Source organism: Hibiscus syriacus, unplaced genomic scaffold (genome assembly GCF_006381635.1).
Source record: "Hibiscus syriacus cultivar Baekdansim isolate YM2019G1 unplaced genomic scaffold, ASM638163v2 tig00116989_pilon, whole genome shotgun sequence".
Lineage (NCBI taxonomy): Eukaryota > Viridiplantae > Streptophyta > Magnoliopsida > Malvales > Malvaceae > Hibiscus > Hibiscus syriacus.
In genome coordinates this window covers 2,308,238-2,325,223 of record NW_024063508.1, presented here as the reverse complement: position 1 = coordinate 2,325,223, position 16,986 = coordinate 2,308,238, and the positions used below count along the sequence as shown (strand labels likewise).

Sequence of the window (16,986 nt, the reverse complement as noted above, 5' to 3'; positions counted from 1 at the left end):
TACCAACGGATTGCTGAGCCTGCCAGGCTCTCTTGAAAACAATGAATTAATAGCTGATCGTTTCCCACATAGCCTGTCATTTTTCTGCAAAACATGGTAATGTGTGCAGAAGGACAACTGGTGCCATCAAATTTCTCGAAGTCTGGAACTTTGAACTTCGGTGGTAACACTAAATCAGGGACCAGACTTAGCTCTCTGGCGTCAATTCCATATAAGCTAGCATCTTCTTTCATAGCTCGGAATTCATGCTTCATTTGTTCCCATTCTTTCTTAATTTCCTTATCATGTTCTTTTTTGTCTTCCTCATCCAAATCAGGGACATCTTCAATTGGTTGTGGGTTCGTGGAAGAACCAGGTAGGTTTACTTGTATTTTTTTCGGTTGGATGGTCGTGGCTTGTTGTGTGTGGATATACGGTGGTGTGAAGCCAGGGGGATATAAAGGTTCCTCAGCAGCAGGACCGATAACTGGAGCCTCTCCTTGGACCACACTATTTCCCTGTAGCAAACTAACCAACTTTTCCATCATGTCGTCTTGAGCCTTCATTATCTGTTCGCGCATTTCCTCTTGCGCTTTCTTTAAATTCTCTTGCATTTCAGCTTGAACCTTCTCTATATTGACAATTCTATCATCCATTGCCATTTTTCGCGTGTTGTATGGATGCTTATAAGTGTCCATTATTCTGCCACAATATTTTTTATTAATCATGGTGTTTTATTAATGAGGTGTGAAAAATGTGATTAGAATGTTATTCATAAAAGTAAATGCAATGTAGATGCAAGATGAATGCAATACAAGGTGTTGATTCTGGGACGATTCCTTAGAACAACTTTTTATATAGGAAACGAAGCTCAATTACAAGGATTAAACAGATCACAGATACAATAGAGCTATCTCTCCTAATTGTTGGATATGTCCCAGTAATTCCACTATCTTCTGGTTTTCTTCTGCCTCTGGATCCAGTTCTTCAATCACATTATCAGCTTCATGTGACAGATCAACCAAGTGCTGAGCCACTCCTTGAGCTTGTTGTAGGTATCTTGCAATGAGATCCTCCCTTTGCTTAACTCTCCGCTGAGCCTGCTCCCAACGATAGCGCCATTGCATAACTCCTTCATAAGGGACCAATGGAAGTTCATTTGTTCTTCTTTGCAAATCTTGAACTAAGGCCTCGAGTTCATTTACACGCTTCGTCAATCTTTCCACTTCAGCATGTGAACTACTTTCTCGACTTCGATATCGTTGCAAATCAGTCTCTAAGCTCAAGACCCTATTCTTTAATTTCTCATTCAGGGTCTGATTCTCTTGCAATTGTTGTTCAAGGGCATTTTTGTCTCTCAAGAGTAATTTGGCCTGATGTGTACTCCGTTTGAGTTCTTCACTGCTTTCTCCAACTTCTCTTTTCAGTCCTGCCACTTCTTGCCTCCATTCAGTAGAAGACTTACTAGAGCTAGCAGATGCCTGATCTTTGATCATTCGCTAGTGTGATAAATGGAGGTCATTGAAATCTAATCTAAGTTGCTTCTCCACTTTTTCAATCTGATCAGCCCGACTCTTTTGGATGTCAGTCTCCAGCCCTTTCTGATACACTTCATCTTCTAGCTTTTGCAAAGTTACTCTCCATTTTTTCCTTTCTGCCTCAAAATCAAGCCTGGCTTGCTCGAGCGGAGACGGGATCACCCTGAGGTGTTCTTCCATAGATTGGATATTCTCTTGATTGCTTAATGGAATATTATCATTAACTCGGTTGCTTCTCCACTCCTCATATCCTCGAGATAGCCTTGACTCAAAAGTAAAGAGATTTACCCGATGGGTGTATCTCCAAGCATCAGTGACCCCTTTAACTTTATTCTTATACAGTTCTCCCCTGAATGCGAACTCAGACTTAGATAACTCCCTTGTTGCCGGAATAAACTGTCTCGACCCAAATTGTCTGGACACCAGTAATGGGGCATACCCTACAGATCCCCAAATACCAGGTAATGGAACCCAATCTCTATCTCCACATCGATACAATATGTCAGATGAGACATTCCATGAGGTACGCCATAATATGTCACTGTCTCGGATACTTTTGAAAATGATCATCCACTTTTCCTCAGTAAAACTCCCAGGCCACTACCGAGAAATGAAATCCTTCAACGGTGAAAAACCATTTAAGAAGACCCGACCAGGTGCTCTCTCGACGTGTTTGAAATGACTAAGGATCCAGGTTAACAACAATGGTGCACAACCTATGAATCGTCCTTCCCCTTCTCTTCGGCAAGAGCTCAGGGAACGAAATGTTTCTGCCAGAATAGCTGGAACAGGATCCACATGTCTATCCAATCTTTCGAACAGGTCTACCACTGATACATCAATATGCCCGAGAACTCTCGGGAAAATAACCAATCCATAAATACCAAGAGCAAAGAAGTCAATCTTTTTTCTTTGACCAGGATGACAGTTAATCAAATCTCTCATAAGGGTCCAAGTAACGTATTCGCGGTCTCCTTTCTTTTTTATGCCTCTCATAACCCATTCTTCACTCATGCCAGTCATCAGAATAAGTTTTTTCTTAAATGAAGGAGTATTTGGGGGTTTGGTGTATACTTTGTCTACTTGGAACCTCGGACAGCGAATCAAGGCACGATACTCCTCTATAGTAGGTGTCATGTCTACTCGGCCAAATGTAAAACAGCTATAAGCGGGATTCCAAAACTGAGCTAGAGCTCTAAACAAATTCCGATCAATCGCGATATCAAGGAGATATGAAATGTCACCATGGAGTTGATAGAACAATTGCTTATCGGATGCTTCCCATCTTCCCCAAATCTCTTTCAGTTCGTTCAGATCATTATGACAAACGTTGATGTGAGTATACCCTCTCAGCTCTGATATATACCCTAGTGATAAATTGTCTCCATTTGTTAGTTGAGACTGCTTGGACTATATCAAGACGTCTGCATTGTCCTCTACTTTTTGAATCATTCGTTCCATAATACTAGTCTTCTATATGGACATCAGTCATGGATCAACACCAATGAAATGAATAGGGCAATGCAAGATGAGGATAAAGTAAACAAAAAGAAAGAAAATCGGTCAGTAATCATAAATGAATTGACTAAACATAAATCAATTTATCGATAAAACCTACCCTACATGTTAGCTACCCAATCATGCTTTAGTAGATCCTACCCAGTCATGATTTCTACCATATACTTTTGTTATTCACAAAAATCCTAACCGCATGATATCTAATTCACATGTTTGTTCAGGAAAATAATCCTAACCACCTGATTTCTAGTTCGCATACATTTATTCAAAAAGTGAAAATAAATGACTCAAAAACTTTTCCTTGTGTACCCTCCTCACAGGACTCCTAAGTTTCAAGTCAGGCTCGACCTAAATTTGGGCTCTATGTTCACTATATGCTGGGTTCGGTTTTAAAGTAAAGGGTCCTCGAATTATCCTTTGCCGATGCCCCCTTGGGCTACCGAACCCTCAATCATGGCCCATCACAGGCTTTCAGATTGAGTTCAATTTGAGGGGACACACTTCCTTATGTCATTGCGGAGGTGAAAACCTCACGAGGATCATAAGGCGTGAGCCCAAGGAGCATTTCACTATCCCGCACGGAGGTGAAAACCACACGAGGGATTAGTTACTTTCTCCTACTTAAATAGGACGGAGCGGGGTTTTAGCTCATGTTATGCGAATGCAGTTGTGCAATGTGTGAGGAAAAGCGAAACAAAGCAAACAACACTAAACATAAAACTCAAGACCCTGAACAATTATTTAATCTGACAACATTAGCAAACAGATTAGTACAACTATTTAGTGGTTAAGCAAATTAAGAGTCAAAAAGCAAACAAAACTTATTTAAAACAAAACAAGGGATCAAAACCAAATTAGAACGAACTTGTATTTTTTATTTGCAAAGACAATTAATTAATCAATTATCGGCCTGACTCTCTAAAAAAAAGTCCCCAGCGGAGTCGCCAAGCTGTCGAAACGGTTTTTTTCCGGGTGAGATTTTGAAAACCACACCAATTTTTAATTATTCTCTTCAGATTAAATTTAAATTAAAAATAAATGTGATTAAAAAACCTCTCGTTTCAAAAATTTGGAAATTCCTTTATGATAAAAATACGGTTCGAGGAGTCGCCACCAATCTTTGATTAAGGTGTGATTGGGCACCCAAAAACGTTTTGTCATTTTAAATAAAAATTAATTTTAATTAAAACAACAAATTTAGGTCCGTGTTACCAGAAAATGAGTTCGGGAGTCTGTTACACGTGGGGAAGGATTAGCACCCCCACAATGCCCTAAATCGGTACCTAGTTGATTAATTAATTGTCTTTGTAATAAAATGTATAAGTTCAAAATTAATTTGATTTATGATCCCCTAAAATAATATTTTTCAAAATTTTGGATGAAAGAATAATAATATTTAATTATTTCCTATCGAGAAGAAATGATCTATTATACCTTGAAGCAATCGATTCTTACTTTAATCGAAATAAAAAAATATTAAAATTTCATTCTAAATTTCAAAAATAATAACACCCAAAATAATTTTTAGAGATAAAATAATAATATTTAATTATTTATGATCGAACATTATTATTTTGAAAACCCTTTAAAAACACATGCAAAAGTAAAAAAAAAACATATCAAACAATTGATTAATTAATTATTTTTACCAATATTTAATGAGAACAAGGATATTCAATTAATTAAATATCTCGAGACGAGACCATAGATTCGATCTAACTGTCTTTTCTCAATGAATTTAATTAAAAGAATACGATCTTTTTCTCATTTCCCAAATTTTAAAAATGAATATATTTTAATTGGTGTCACTTATGGAATAGACTTTCATTTTAAAATTATCGAAAGCAACTTTCTTATACGTTAAGACAGTCACTTTACGACAATATTAAAATGCTCGAATATTACCCTTAGTCAATTTATTTCAATTCAAGTCAAGTAATGCTCATGAGGATATCATACAATATTAATTAAAAGATGTCATGTACCTAATTTTATATGTATAAATGAATACAACCATATATATATAATTTATAAACATATTAAAAAGGACTAATAACACTCAAATTTAGCTAAGGAAACATACGTATATGATAATCCAATTAAAATATATAATTTATAAATATTAGGCATATTATACGTACACATTAAATTAAACTATGATGGACTAAAAGGTAATAAAAACAAACATGATTTTAAAATAGATAGATGAAGGATCAAAACAAAAAAAGGTAGTGACTTTAAAGTCACATATGCAAATATCATATAATATGGGTAATGGAATATCAATAAGACCATAAAACTATATATATTGAACTAAAAACAGTAACTAACGTAATGAGCATAAAAAATTTCAAAAATGAAATACCCTTTATTCCGTTTAAACTGTGTCGTTTCATTTTTTTTTTTAAAAACTAAATATAAAGTTAAGCTTTAACCTAATAACTAACCCCCTCCTCTGCTAAATCAAATCCATAAGCGTTGTTTCTCTACTCCTCTTCAACTCTCTACTTTATTATTTCATGAACGCTGCCAAGACCTTCCTCCGATGAAGATTCCGGCGAGTAAGGTAATAAATTAAGACCTTCTTTCTATTTCCCTAAAACTCTTAAACAAATTATTTTTCCAAATGTTCACTGTTTTCATTTTCAATCAAAACCTTCTAGAACCTATACTCGAATGAAGTCTATGGAAATGCTAGGTGAGTAATTTCACTCCTCTCTGTTGTTTATTAATTTCCCCTTAACGTTCGAACAGTGCCTATTTTACAAGGAAATCACTACCCACCGATGTTCGACCGGCCACCAAATGTGAGTGACACTGCTTACCCCGACCACTTACAACTCTTTTTATTCTATTTATTTTGAAACAGATCACACACACCACACACATCAATAATCGAAAATGGATTTTTTTTTAAAATACCTCAAGAAAATTGCTTAATATTCTGATCTTGGTTATTATTTGATTTGATTTTGTTACAGAGAAAAAATCAGGAAATACACTCCCTGATGTACAGCTTTCCAAAACAAAGATGGAGAAAATCCGAAACCCTTGTTACAGTATGTTTCCCTCTCCTGTTGTTGATGAACCATGTTCCCTCCTTTCTATTTTTTCCTTTTGCTTTTTCCTCTCCTCCTTTTTTCCTGTGTTTTCTACCCTGGATATATAATTGCACGCATGTGGGAGCAGGTTGGATCCAGGATTTTTCCAGATTTTTGGTATTATTCTAATATTTAGTGGATTTCAGTGGAGTTAATTTGGTCTGATTTTTTTTATGTTTTTGGGTGCTATTTGCCGTAAGGAATGACGATGGTTACTTTGGTGATCAGCAATGTTCTCAGCGGCGTGCTTGGCAGTGGCCTCAGGTATGGATCTAGCACCGAGTCAGGTTACTGGGCCAGTTCGGGTCTCCTTGTATTACTGTTGGGTCAGGTCTGATCCAGCTTACTATGGGACGGTTCTTGGAGTCTCGGGTCTGGAACTTGGGTTGAAATATTGTAGTGGACTGTTGTGTTTTATTTTGTAATTTGGGCTGCACATTAAGCCTGCCAAATATGTAAAATAATATTAATATTAATAATAATAATAAATATAATAATAATAACAGGATGAAAAATCGAGTGTCGACAATAAGCATCTTGTAACTCATCAAAACTTCATTTGAGTTAGAAGATACATTTGAATATTCTTGGATAGACGTAAGGCAAAGATTGGTCAATTCATCATCTTCATTATCGGTGATGTCCTCATTACTCTATGTAGCCACAAAATCCATATTCTTTAGCTTACTTGATCCCTTCTTCTTTAATTAGGGACAATCATACTTTATATGCCCTAGTTTTTTACAATTATATCATATGATGAGATCCTTCTCCTTCTTCAATTTATGATTCGCCTCTTTATCTTTATATGACATGAATCGTTTGAATTTCTTAAAGAGCTTGGCCATCTCTTCATCTTCTTCATCGTCATCTTTATCGAAATTGCATTCTTTTTTTTAAAGGATCTTAAAGAGACACCAACTTGCTTTTTATTTTCATTATTATCTTCTTTCTTTTTTTCTTATTGCTCCTCCTTGTTTACAATCAACTCATGAATGGACAAGAAACCAATAAGCTCATCAACAGTGAGAGATTTTAGGTTCTTTGTTTCGATTATCATCATCTTATTTTATTGACAAGACTTTGAAAGAGAGTAAATCATCTTCCTCATAAGCTTTTCATTTGGGATTATTTCTCCATATCCCTTGAGATCGTTGACAATCATAGAAAACCTATCCCTTATAGCTTTGATGTTTTCATTAGGTTTTATCTTGAAATTATCATAGCTATAGCTGAAAAGACCAATTTTTGTTTCCCCCACTTCATCGGTTCCTTCATGAGTAACTTGAAGCTTGTCCCAAATCTCATTGGCGTTTGAACAAGAGAAGACTCTTCCATATTCATTAGAGCCTAATACACAAAATAGAATGTGCATGGTTTTGACATTTTGTTGGAACTTTTTATTTTCTTATTCACTCCAATCTTCCATATCATTGGTTGGAGTAAATTGACCCTTCATTATAGAGTTCCAAGCTCCTAAATAATTTGCTTGAATGAAGAGCATCATCTCATTCTTCCAATAGGAATAATTTGCTCCATTGAAATATGATGGTTTGTTGACCAATTATGAATCTTTAATGTAGTAGGAGTCAGAGGTTGAAGCCATCTTTATCGATTGATTATAGAAGTTGATATAGCTCTCCAAGAACCCTATCAAGGTTGTTAAACCATTCATAGAGACCCACTCTGATACCAATTGTTAGCTGTTACGAACAATCAAAAATTACCAAGAATGGTGAATTGGCATTTTAAAAATTTTGTGGAGGTTACCAAAAAATAGAAAGATTTGCACAACGATTTTAGAGTAGTTTGACTTTTAAACCGAGTCTACATCTATTACCTTAGCATCCACACTAAGTTTTTCTCAAATCCACTAGATTCGCTAACCTTTGAGGACAAGATGTAACCTTACAACAACCCACATGTTTTATACCCTAAAACCTTGTTTACGCTATTTCCACAAGAGGAATTATAAATAAAGCAAACAAAGAGAAAATCTCACAAGGCAAATGTTTTTGCAATAACTAAGCACTCACCCAAATCACACTTAAGCAAAATAAATAATGTAGTTCAAAAGTGTGTTACAATGAAAAGATTGAATTAAAACATAGAACACTTCTTTGATGTTGGTTGACGCGGTCATTTTTCGCGTCAAAATAATTCATTCTTCTCAATTAATAAATAAAGGAAATTTTATATAGTAAAAGAGAAGAAAGGGTCAATCCCACGAGACTAAGGAAACTTCCTGATTTATTCATGCTTTGTTTAATCTTTGAGCCAAGAAATTGATGGAGTAGAATTTGAGTAGTGGTGGTGATATATAGATGAAGAGAAATAAAATAAAAGAAAGAAAAATAAAAATATGTTTAAAAGAAGATTAAAAAGAAATTTAAAAAGAAAGTTTAAAATAAAATTCAAAATGGTAAATCCAACCTTAGGCTTTCGCTTTGACTCAATTTTCTTCGGATCATCGAATTAGATTTTCCCTTCGGGATTCATGTCGGTTACTTTGTCTACAAGGGCAATCCTCGTGACTTTTCTTTATATACCGAATACCCAAGGAAATCTTTGATTTCGGCTTTGGAAATTGATCTGATTAACATCAATTTTTGTAGATCAATAATCATTTAAGTTCATGAAGACCAATTCAGATTGTTGTTTCAATAACTACTAATTCCGATCTCAATTCCCTTTTAGCAAGACAATCTAGCCAAGTAGTTTCCAAGAAGTCGAATGTGCTTTCAATAAGCCAATCCTTCCTCTCACACATTTAATCGCAACAACATCTTGGACAAAGTTAATCTTTGATTTTGAAAACTGTTTTGATTTTGAAAATAAGCGTATAAATTGAGAGAGATATTCCGAAGTTATTCAAGCGCTTTTCAATTATCACGTTGGAATTGAGTCATCGCTTTAGCCCTCATCTTGAAATAAAATTAAAGAAAACGAAAATATAATAAAAGAATTTTATTAAGCTAAAGAAAGAAAGAAAGGATGATTCCATTAGGCTTACCCCAAGGGGTATTTATAGCCTTCTAAAAACACTAAAAATAGGCTAAAATTAAAATATAATTATTTAAATTTAAATTTAAATCCTAAAAATAAAAAGATAAATCCTAAAACCTTGAATTTTAAATTGCTTGAAATACTCCAGCTGTCCATCCATCTTTTTGAAGTTGCTGACTGGGTCTTCTAGAAGCTGTTAACTGGGCGTCATGTCACTTGCTACGTTAGCTGCCATGTCATCGCCACGTCAATTGCCACATCATCACCATGTCAGCCCTGACTAGATGTCATGTCAGGTGTGTCATGCCCCAAGTCGTACCCACTAGTCCGACCATGAATCTAGAAAAATAAAAAAATTGCACGATTTCGTTGTTCTTAGCATAATTTTTGTATGTCATGCATCGAAAATGAATGAAAAGGCCCAAGTTAGCAACTAAAATTATCTAATCAAGGAGTAATTAATCATAAAATAATGTATAATTTAAATACTAATTATTGGCATATTTGATCAATATGGTTCTAGTTGACCTTGGGATGCTTTGACCTTCAATTTATACATTTCCCATCAATTCTAGCTGTTTGGAGCCGTTGAAGATCATTATAACCATTACCTACAATTAAAAAAACATTTAATGCACAAGGGATCGATCCATTTGTAAAAGGGATCAATCAAAAACCTAATGGAATCCAAGGGATCGATCTCATCAATGAGTAATTAATCATAAAATAATGTATAATTTAAATACTAATCATTGGCATATTTGATCAATATGGTTCTAGTTGACCTTGGGATGCTTTGACCTTCAATTTATACATTTTCCATCAATTCTAGTTGTTTGGAGCCGTTGAAGACCATTATAACCATTACCTACAATTAAAAAAACATTTAATGCACAAGGGATCGATCCTTTTGTAAAAGGGATCAATCAAAAACCTAATGGAATCCAAGGGATTGATCTCTTTTCAAGGGGATCGATCCTTTGTGCCAAAAAATACTTGGAAACTCATCTTTAAAGCGTGAAAATGATTGAATATGTTTTTGAAAAGGTTCAACTAAGTTAGAAAACATTCAAAACATATTTTCAAGTTAATTTGGACTTTGAATTATTTTTGATAAATTTTTGACAAAATTGATTAAGTCCAAAATCAATTTTACACATTATTGTTATATCAAGATCATAATTCAACAAAGTTGGAAGTGAAAATCAAATAATCATTTAGTGAAAGGATAAGATATTAAGTAAAAAATCAAGAAGCTGGAGGAGAATCAAATAGTCAAAATAAAAACTACAAGAATCAATGAAATGATCAAGAAAAGTTTAGAGACAAGTGAGAGTTGTGAGAATATAAAGAAGCTTTTCCAATGTTTGAATAAGAACTAAAGAAATGAATTTTTTGTTAAAATATTAGTTAATTGAGAAATTTTCTGCTTTATTTTTTTTTCAAATTTCATTTACATTGAAATTTGAATCTGTGTTTTGTAAATGTGAAAGTTTCTTGAAACAAGAAAGAACTTTAAGATAAGCTAACGGATGGTGGAAGTGGACTAAAATGAAAGAAGATATTGAGGGCAAATTAGGCATGAAAAGATTGTTGAAGGACATAATTAGTGTTTTACCAATAATTTAGGGGGTAAACAATATATGAACCTTTTTATTAACGTGGAACGCCATCAATTTAACACTAACTAACGGTAGAGTGATCATTTTGTTATAAATAGATAATGTTAGTAACCAATTTGTTGGTTTTCAAACTTCAGGAGGAAAAATAGGAACTTACTCAAACATTAGTGACTATTGGTGTAGTTTACCCTAAAAAAATAACACATGTGATTTAAGGTATATTACCAAAAAAAACCAGCTAGTTAATTTTAAAACTAATTAAAATAATTAAAAGTAAGTTAATTTACATCACATATACACCCTGCAAAAGCAATTATTTAATCCCAGTTCCTTTAAATATACAGATTAATATATAATTGTTAATCGATATAATTGCTATATTTTATAAGTTAATTAATCAAACTATTAAGGTTAAATGATTCGGTTAAATCGGTGATGAATTATTATTTAATCATAAATATATTTTTTAAAAGAAAAATATAGGTATATTAGTTGTTTTATGTTTATTAAAGTATCTCTGAAACTTTAATGATATATCGGACTATTGTTATGCTGAAATTTGAGGTATAAGGAAAAATAACATTACATAGATACACCAATTACTATGTAGTATCAATATATATATATATATATATATATATTGAACTTAGTAAGGAGATTTTGTTTAGAATCTCTCTATTTAAATATTTATATGAATTTTAATATAATATTTATTGAAGTGGTAGTTTTATTTACTCATAAGAAATATTCAAAACATGAAAAAGAAATTTATAATAGGTTAAAATAACTTATAATTGATTCGTTAATAATGATTAACCATTAACATGTAATAGTAAAGTTGCAATTAACAGAATTTAGTAATCATTACAACAGTTAACTAAACTATTTACGATCAACAGTACGACTACAAACACTCTTATATCTTAAGTTTCTTTTAAGAAAATAACATTTTCTTTTATCACTTAGATAATTTAATAAATTCTAAAAAGGAGATTTTATAATGTGCTTTGTTGAACCTATATTTTAATATAACAAATTAGGGTATAATAACCATTTTTTAATATATTATTATTATATTAAAAATAAATAAAATAGAAAAATATTATTAAAAAATAAATGAGGCCCATGTTATAATTTCATACCTATCACAATATGGGCCCAACAACCAAAGAAACCCTAATGTCTCCTAACCCTAGTTGCTTCAGTCGGCGCATGCAGACACTTAGATATCAACAACCAAAGAAACCCCAATGTCTTGTAACCCTAGTTGCTTCAGTCGGCGCATGCAGACCCTTGGATCTGGACCCTATCAATGATCTAGATTAAGACTCCAAATCAGGGTTTAACTCTAATATCATTAGCCTCGCTACATCTATAGCCTGTCCACATATATCCGTGAGATTCACGCGCCAGAACCTGTGACTCTCTATCTCCCTAAGCTGCTGATGTCACCATCGCCACATTCTCCGTCAGTCACCACATATAAGGTACAAAAGGTCTTAGGGTAAAAGTATTTACCTCGTCTTTTTGATGAAATCATCGCCGCCTGCCCAAAATGTTGTCCCAAGCTTTGTCCCCTCCTCGATCATACCACAAAGTTGAAAAAAGAAAATAGAAAAAACCAAAAAAAAAGTCGGCTATTTGACATAACTGACACCTTTTTTTTTTAATTTTTCTTTTCTGACATCGTTTGACTAATATTTTTAGAAGTAGCACCCTTTCTGCTGAGTTGACAAAGACGCGTCCCCGGGGACGCGCTTTACCCGTGTTTTCGCTGAGTTGGATGCCACGTGTGGAAGGCGCATCCCCGGGGACGCGCCTTTGCCAACTCAGCAGACACATGTGGAAAGCGCATCCCCGGGGACGCGCCTTCCATTAAATGTCATAAATGCCCCAATCCGTTTTTCCTAACTACCCCTCCTCCACCCCTATATAAACCCCCTCAACCCTCCCTCATTCTTCACACCAAAATCATCTTCTCCTCTCTTATATAACTCAAATTCTCTAACTATTTGAGTTTTAAATTTGTTATTAGTGGTAAGAAATTTATTTTTATGTTAGTATTTTTTTAAATAGTTATTATTTTTATATTAATATATTTATGTAAATATTATATTTTTATTAAAATAATATTTATATAATTATTATTTATTTAGAATTATTAATTATTTTTTGCTAATTATATTGCTTTGTCTACAGTTATAATGGAAAACGAAATGCTGTTGCGATTGGATATTGATCATATCTCCAGACATTTTAGCGATATGGTAATATTTTTTATAATTAATGTTAATATTTAAATTTTTTTTATTTTAAAGTTATTATGAATTTATATTAATTTTATTTTTTATAATGTATTATTTAGGATGCTGATCGTATTTTAGAGACTTTTATTAAAAATCCACGTATACCGACACCGGAACGTATTTTGCCATATTTGGCTTCTGCCGGGTTCGGGTATATTGCAACAATTATAGGCAGTTGCAAACTCGAAACTGTCCTTATTTTTGCACTGATTGAGAGGTGGAGGCCCGAGACACACACTTTTCACCTTCCATGTGGAGAGGCGACAATTACATTGGAGGATGTCTCTATGCATCTGGGGCTTCCCGTCGACGGAAATATGATGTGTAGTATGGCGGATGGTGATTGGCAATCAATGTGCATTGATTATCTTGGAGCTGCTCCGCCAGAGTTTAATGGAGGTAGAATAGCTTTATCTTAGTTGAAAGCTAATTTTGAGGTTTTAAATGAAAATGCTTCAGAGGATCAAGCAAAGGCATGTGCTCGGGCATATATTCTACGAATAATTGGAGGAATATTGATGCCCGACAAATCTCGTAACCAGGTGCATTGTATGTGGTTGCGGCATCTGATCGATTTTGATGAAGCTGGAAGATATAGTTGGGGTGCTGCAGTTTTGGCATTTCTCTTTAGAGAAATGTGTCGGGCGACGAATTATAAAAAAACTGCTATCGGTGGATGTCTTCTGCTTCTACAATCATGGGCGTGGTTCCGCATGCCTTTCTTATGCCCGATCGTGAATGAACCATACGTATTCCCCTTATTGTTGAGGTAATTTTCGAACTAAATTTTGATTTAAATATTTTCAATTAAATAGGGTGATATTTAGTTTATATTATATTTCATAGGTGGTCGATGAAAAGAAAGGCGCGCCCCCGGGAACGCACCTTCATGTGAATAGTGAAATAATAGGTACTTATACATCAATATTTTCGTTAAATATTGATATGATATGACTAGATTGATTACATTTAAATAATTAACTGATAAAATTAATAGATCGATAATCAAAATCAAAAATAATAATATAACCATATGTGTAATATTATAATTTCATACATTTTTCCTATAACACACATTAACAAAATACATTTGATAATTCTTACATTATAATCGAAACATTTTACATAATATATTATTAATTTATAATAATAAAAATAAACTTTATTATTAAACAATACACGTGTCTGCTGAGTTGGCAAAGGCGCGTCCCCGGGGATGCGCCTTCCACACGTGGCATCCAACTCATCGAAAACACGGGTAAAGCGCGTCCCCGGGGACGCGCCTTTGCCAACTCAGCAGAAAGGTGCTACTTCTGGAAATATTGGTCAAACGGTGTCAGAAAGGGAAAATTAAAAAAAAAAGATGTCAGTTATGTCAAATAGCCGAAAAAGTCAGGGCCTTTTTTCTGTAACATGCGACCAAAAGTATAAAAAGAAGAGAGATGATCTTTAATATAAAATGAAGGAAGGAACCTTTTCGAAAAGGAGAAAAAAAACGAGAACTGATTTTAACTCAACATGGAGGAAAAAAAAGGAGGAGAGAGAAGAAGCTTACCTTCCCTCGTCTTTTAACTTAAAGCCCAAGCGTCACCGGAATGTTGTGTTTTCTAAAGATAAATCTCTAGGTCTTGAGCGATTTGCTCATTTTTAGAAAAAAGGAGACTTAGATCTTAGTTTAGGAAGGGGAAAGGGTCTTTTTTTAGTGTTATTTTGAGTGTCAACCACCGTAGATGATCATTGGCGATGTCAGTACACGGTGGCCAAAGATGGATGGTCCATCTCCCACAGCAAAAATAAGGAGAAGAGGGAAGAGATTTGAGAGAAAAAAACCTTTTTTTAGCAAAAAATAAGAGTAGGAACAAATAAGGGTTTTGGGCCATTTTTTCTTTGATTTTGGGTTTATACACACGTGTCAAACGATGTCGTTTAAAGGAGGGGAACTGTACATTTTGGGTGGATGGGTTAATATCAGTTTAGGTCCTCATACATTTGTAAACGTCTTGATTTGGTCCTTAATCGAAGTCCCATTGCTTTTATATGCTTTGGTCAATGTTTGATATGATAATTAAATTTTAGGTTCCATACTTTTTAATCCTCAGTTCGTTATATGTTAGAAAATGCTTTAGACCCTTCTAGGTTTATTGTGTATTTATTTTGATCATTATTTCAGCTTGGTTATATGAATAAAATAAAGTTTTTTTCTTATAGGTCCTCATAGTTTCACCTTTATTCTAATTTAGTCTATGGATTTGTTCACTTTGTATTAATATATTCTCTAGTTATTTTTAATCATATAAATATTAACTTATGACCCCATGTGTTTTAAACATTTTATTAAAATGGTAAAATACCCTTTAACTTCGATAAAAATGACCACTAAGTTTATTTCAAACTCGTATCAACTTTCAAGAACGTCTTTTGTAGAATGAACGTAAAAAGTGTGGCTTGTAACTTGTTAGAAGTAGAACGATTCAATACGACATTCAAACGAAAAACGAACTTGAAAATAATCGAGTATACTTTTAAAGTAATAAATAAATTATCATTTGGCTTTAATAATAACAATCTATTGGTTCTTGGTATGCTGCTAATTTTTCTTTTTTATATATTCATTACATGTTTAATTTGAGGTTATAAATAAATAATAAGAGATTATTCTCGTATAGGGAAGAGATAGATGAGATAGCCTTTCCATCGGAGGATGTGTGAATCTCGTGATCTCTTCTCAAAATGGGGAATATTCTTTTATAGTTCAAAACGAATTAATTGATGAGCAATAAAATAGGTCGAAAGATAATTTTTAATTTAAGCATTCTTTTAATTTCCATTTTCTACATAATGTATAAGTGATTAGGAAGCAATTTAGGGTGTTGTGGAGGGTGGGTACTTCTCTTTTCCCATGCGTAATCGACTCTCGGACCCTTAAAATGGATCTTTGGTAAAATCAATTTACCTAACCCAATGGTCGATGGCGACTTCAAATAAAATCGATTTCAAAAATTAATTTTTTTTGATAAAATAAAAAAAATTGTTTTAGAAAAAATGTTACAACATAGGGAAAAATGTTTTTTGGACTTGATTGAATTTATTCAAAAATTTTAAAAATAAATCAAAGTCCATAAACTAGAATTTTAACACAAAATGTTTTTCTAGGTATGTAGTATCGACATTGTTCTTACAATATCAATACTACATGAAGAATACCGAAAATATTCTTGCAATGTGATGCCAAAGATAAGAGAAGTATCGATACCTCCATGGTACTATCGATTTCAAAGTAGTTCAAGTTCTAGAATACAAAATTGGTATTAATACTCTATGAGTCACTAAACCCTAGTATCGATATTGGTAATTTCAACGTTCATTAACTGCTAGTTTATTTAAATATTATAAAGGAAGTACCAATACTCCAAAAGTAATTATCAATGCTCCATTTTCTGGGCAGTTTTATTTTGGAAAAAATGTCTCCATTGACTACAAATGGTCACAAACACATTCTAACTTATAAAAAAAGTCAAAGACACTTGAAGAAGGTTACAACACCTATCCAAACAATCAAGATCAAGAGAAATACTCTTTCACTCTTTATTTGTCTTTTTCTCTTGTACATAAATGTTTAAACTTATTGAATATCTTTTAATTTTTTTCTTATGAGCTTAAATCTTGTAAACAACTACGTTGTGAGGTTTTCTTGTTTACATCTTTTATTCATTTGTAAAAGGGGAGTGGTTTTATCTTATCCATTGAAAAGATAGGGTTTTGATGTAAGGTAAGGTTGTGCTCGCCTTGAATGTTGAAGATGGTAGCAGCCTTGATTGTTGGATATAGGAAGAAAGTAAGACCCTGTAAGCAATAGACTCAAATAGAAGGTTTTGGGCTGATAGATTTAAGGTGATTAAGGTGGGATAGAATAAGA

General features: G+C 33.5%; 1 protein-coding gene across 1 annotated transcript; it reads right to left on the bottom strand.

Annotated features, from left to right (window-relative positions):
• Nucleotides 1–1,478: 1,478 nt before the first annotated feature.
• LOC120193215 lies at nucleotides 1,479–2,654 on the bottom strand. The gene is made up of 2 exons (XM_039195773.1): nucleotides 2,166–2,654; nucleotides 1,479–2,117 (listed from the first exon to the last, which is right to left on the bottom strand). The coding sequence occupies exons 1-2, from the start codon at nucleotides 2,652–2,654 to the stop codon at nucleotides 1,479–1,481; spliced, it is 1,128 nt and encodes a 375-aa protein (XP_039051704.1).
• Nucleotides 2,655–16,986: the final 14,332 nt, after the last annotated feature.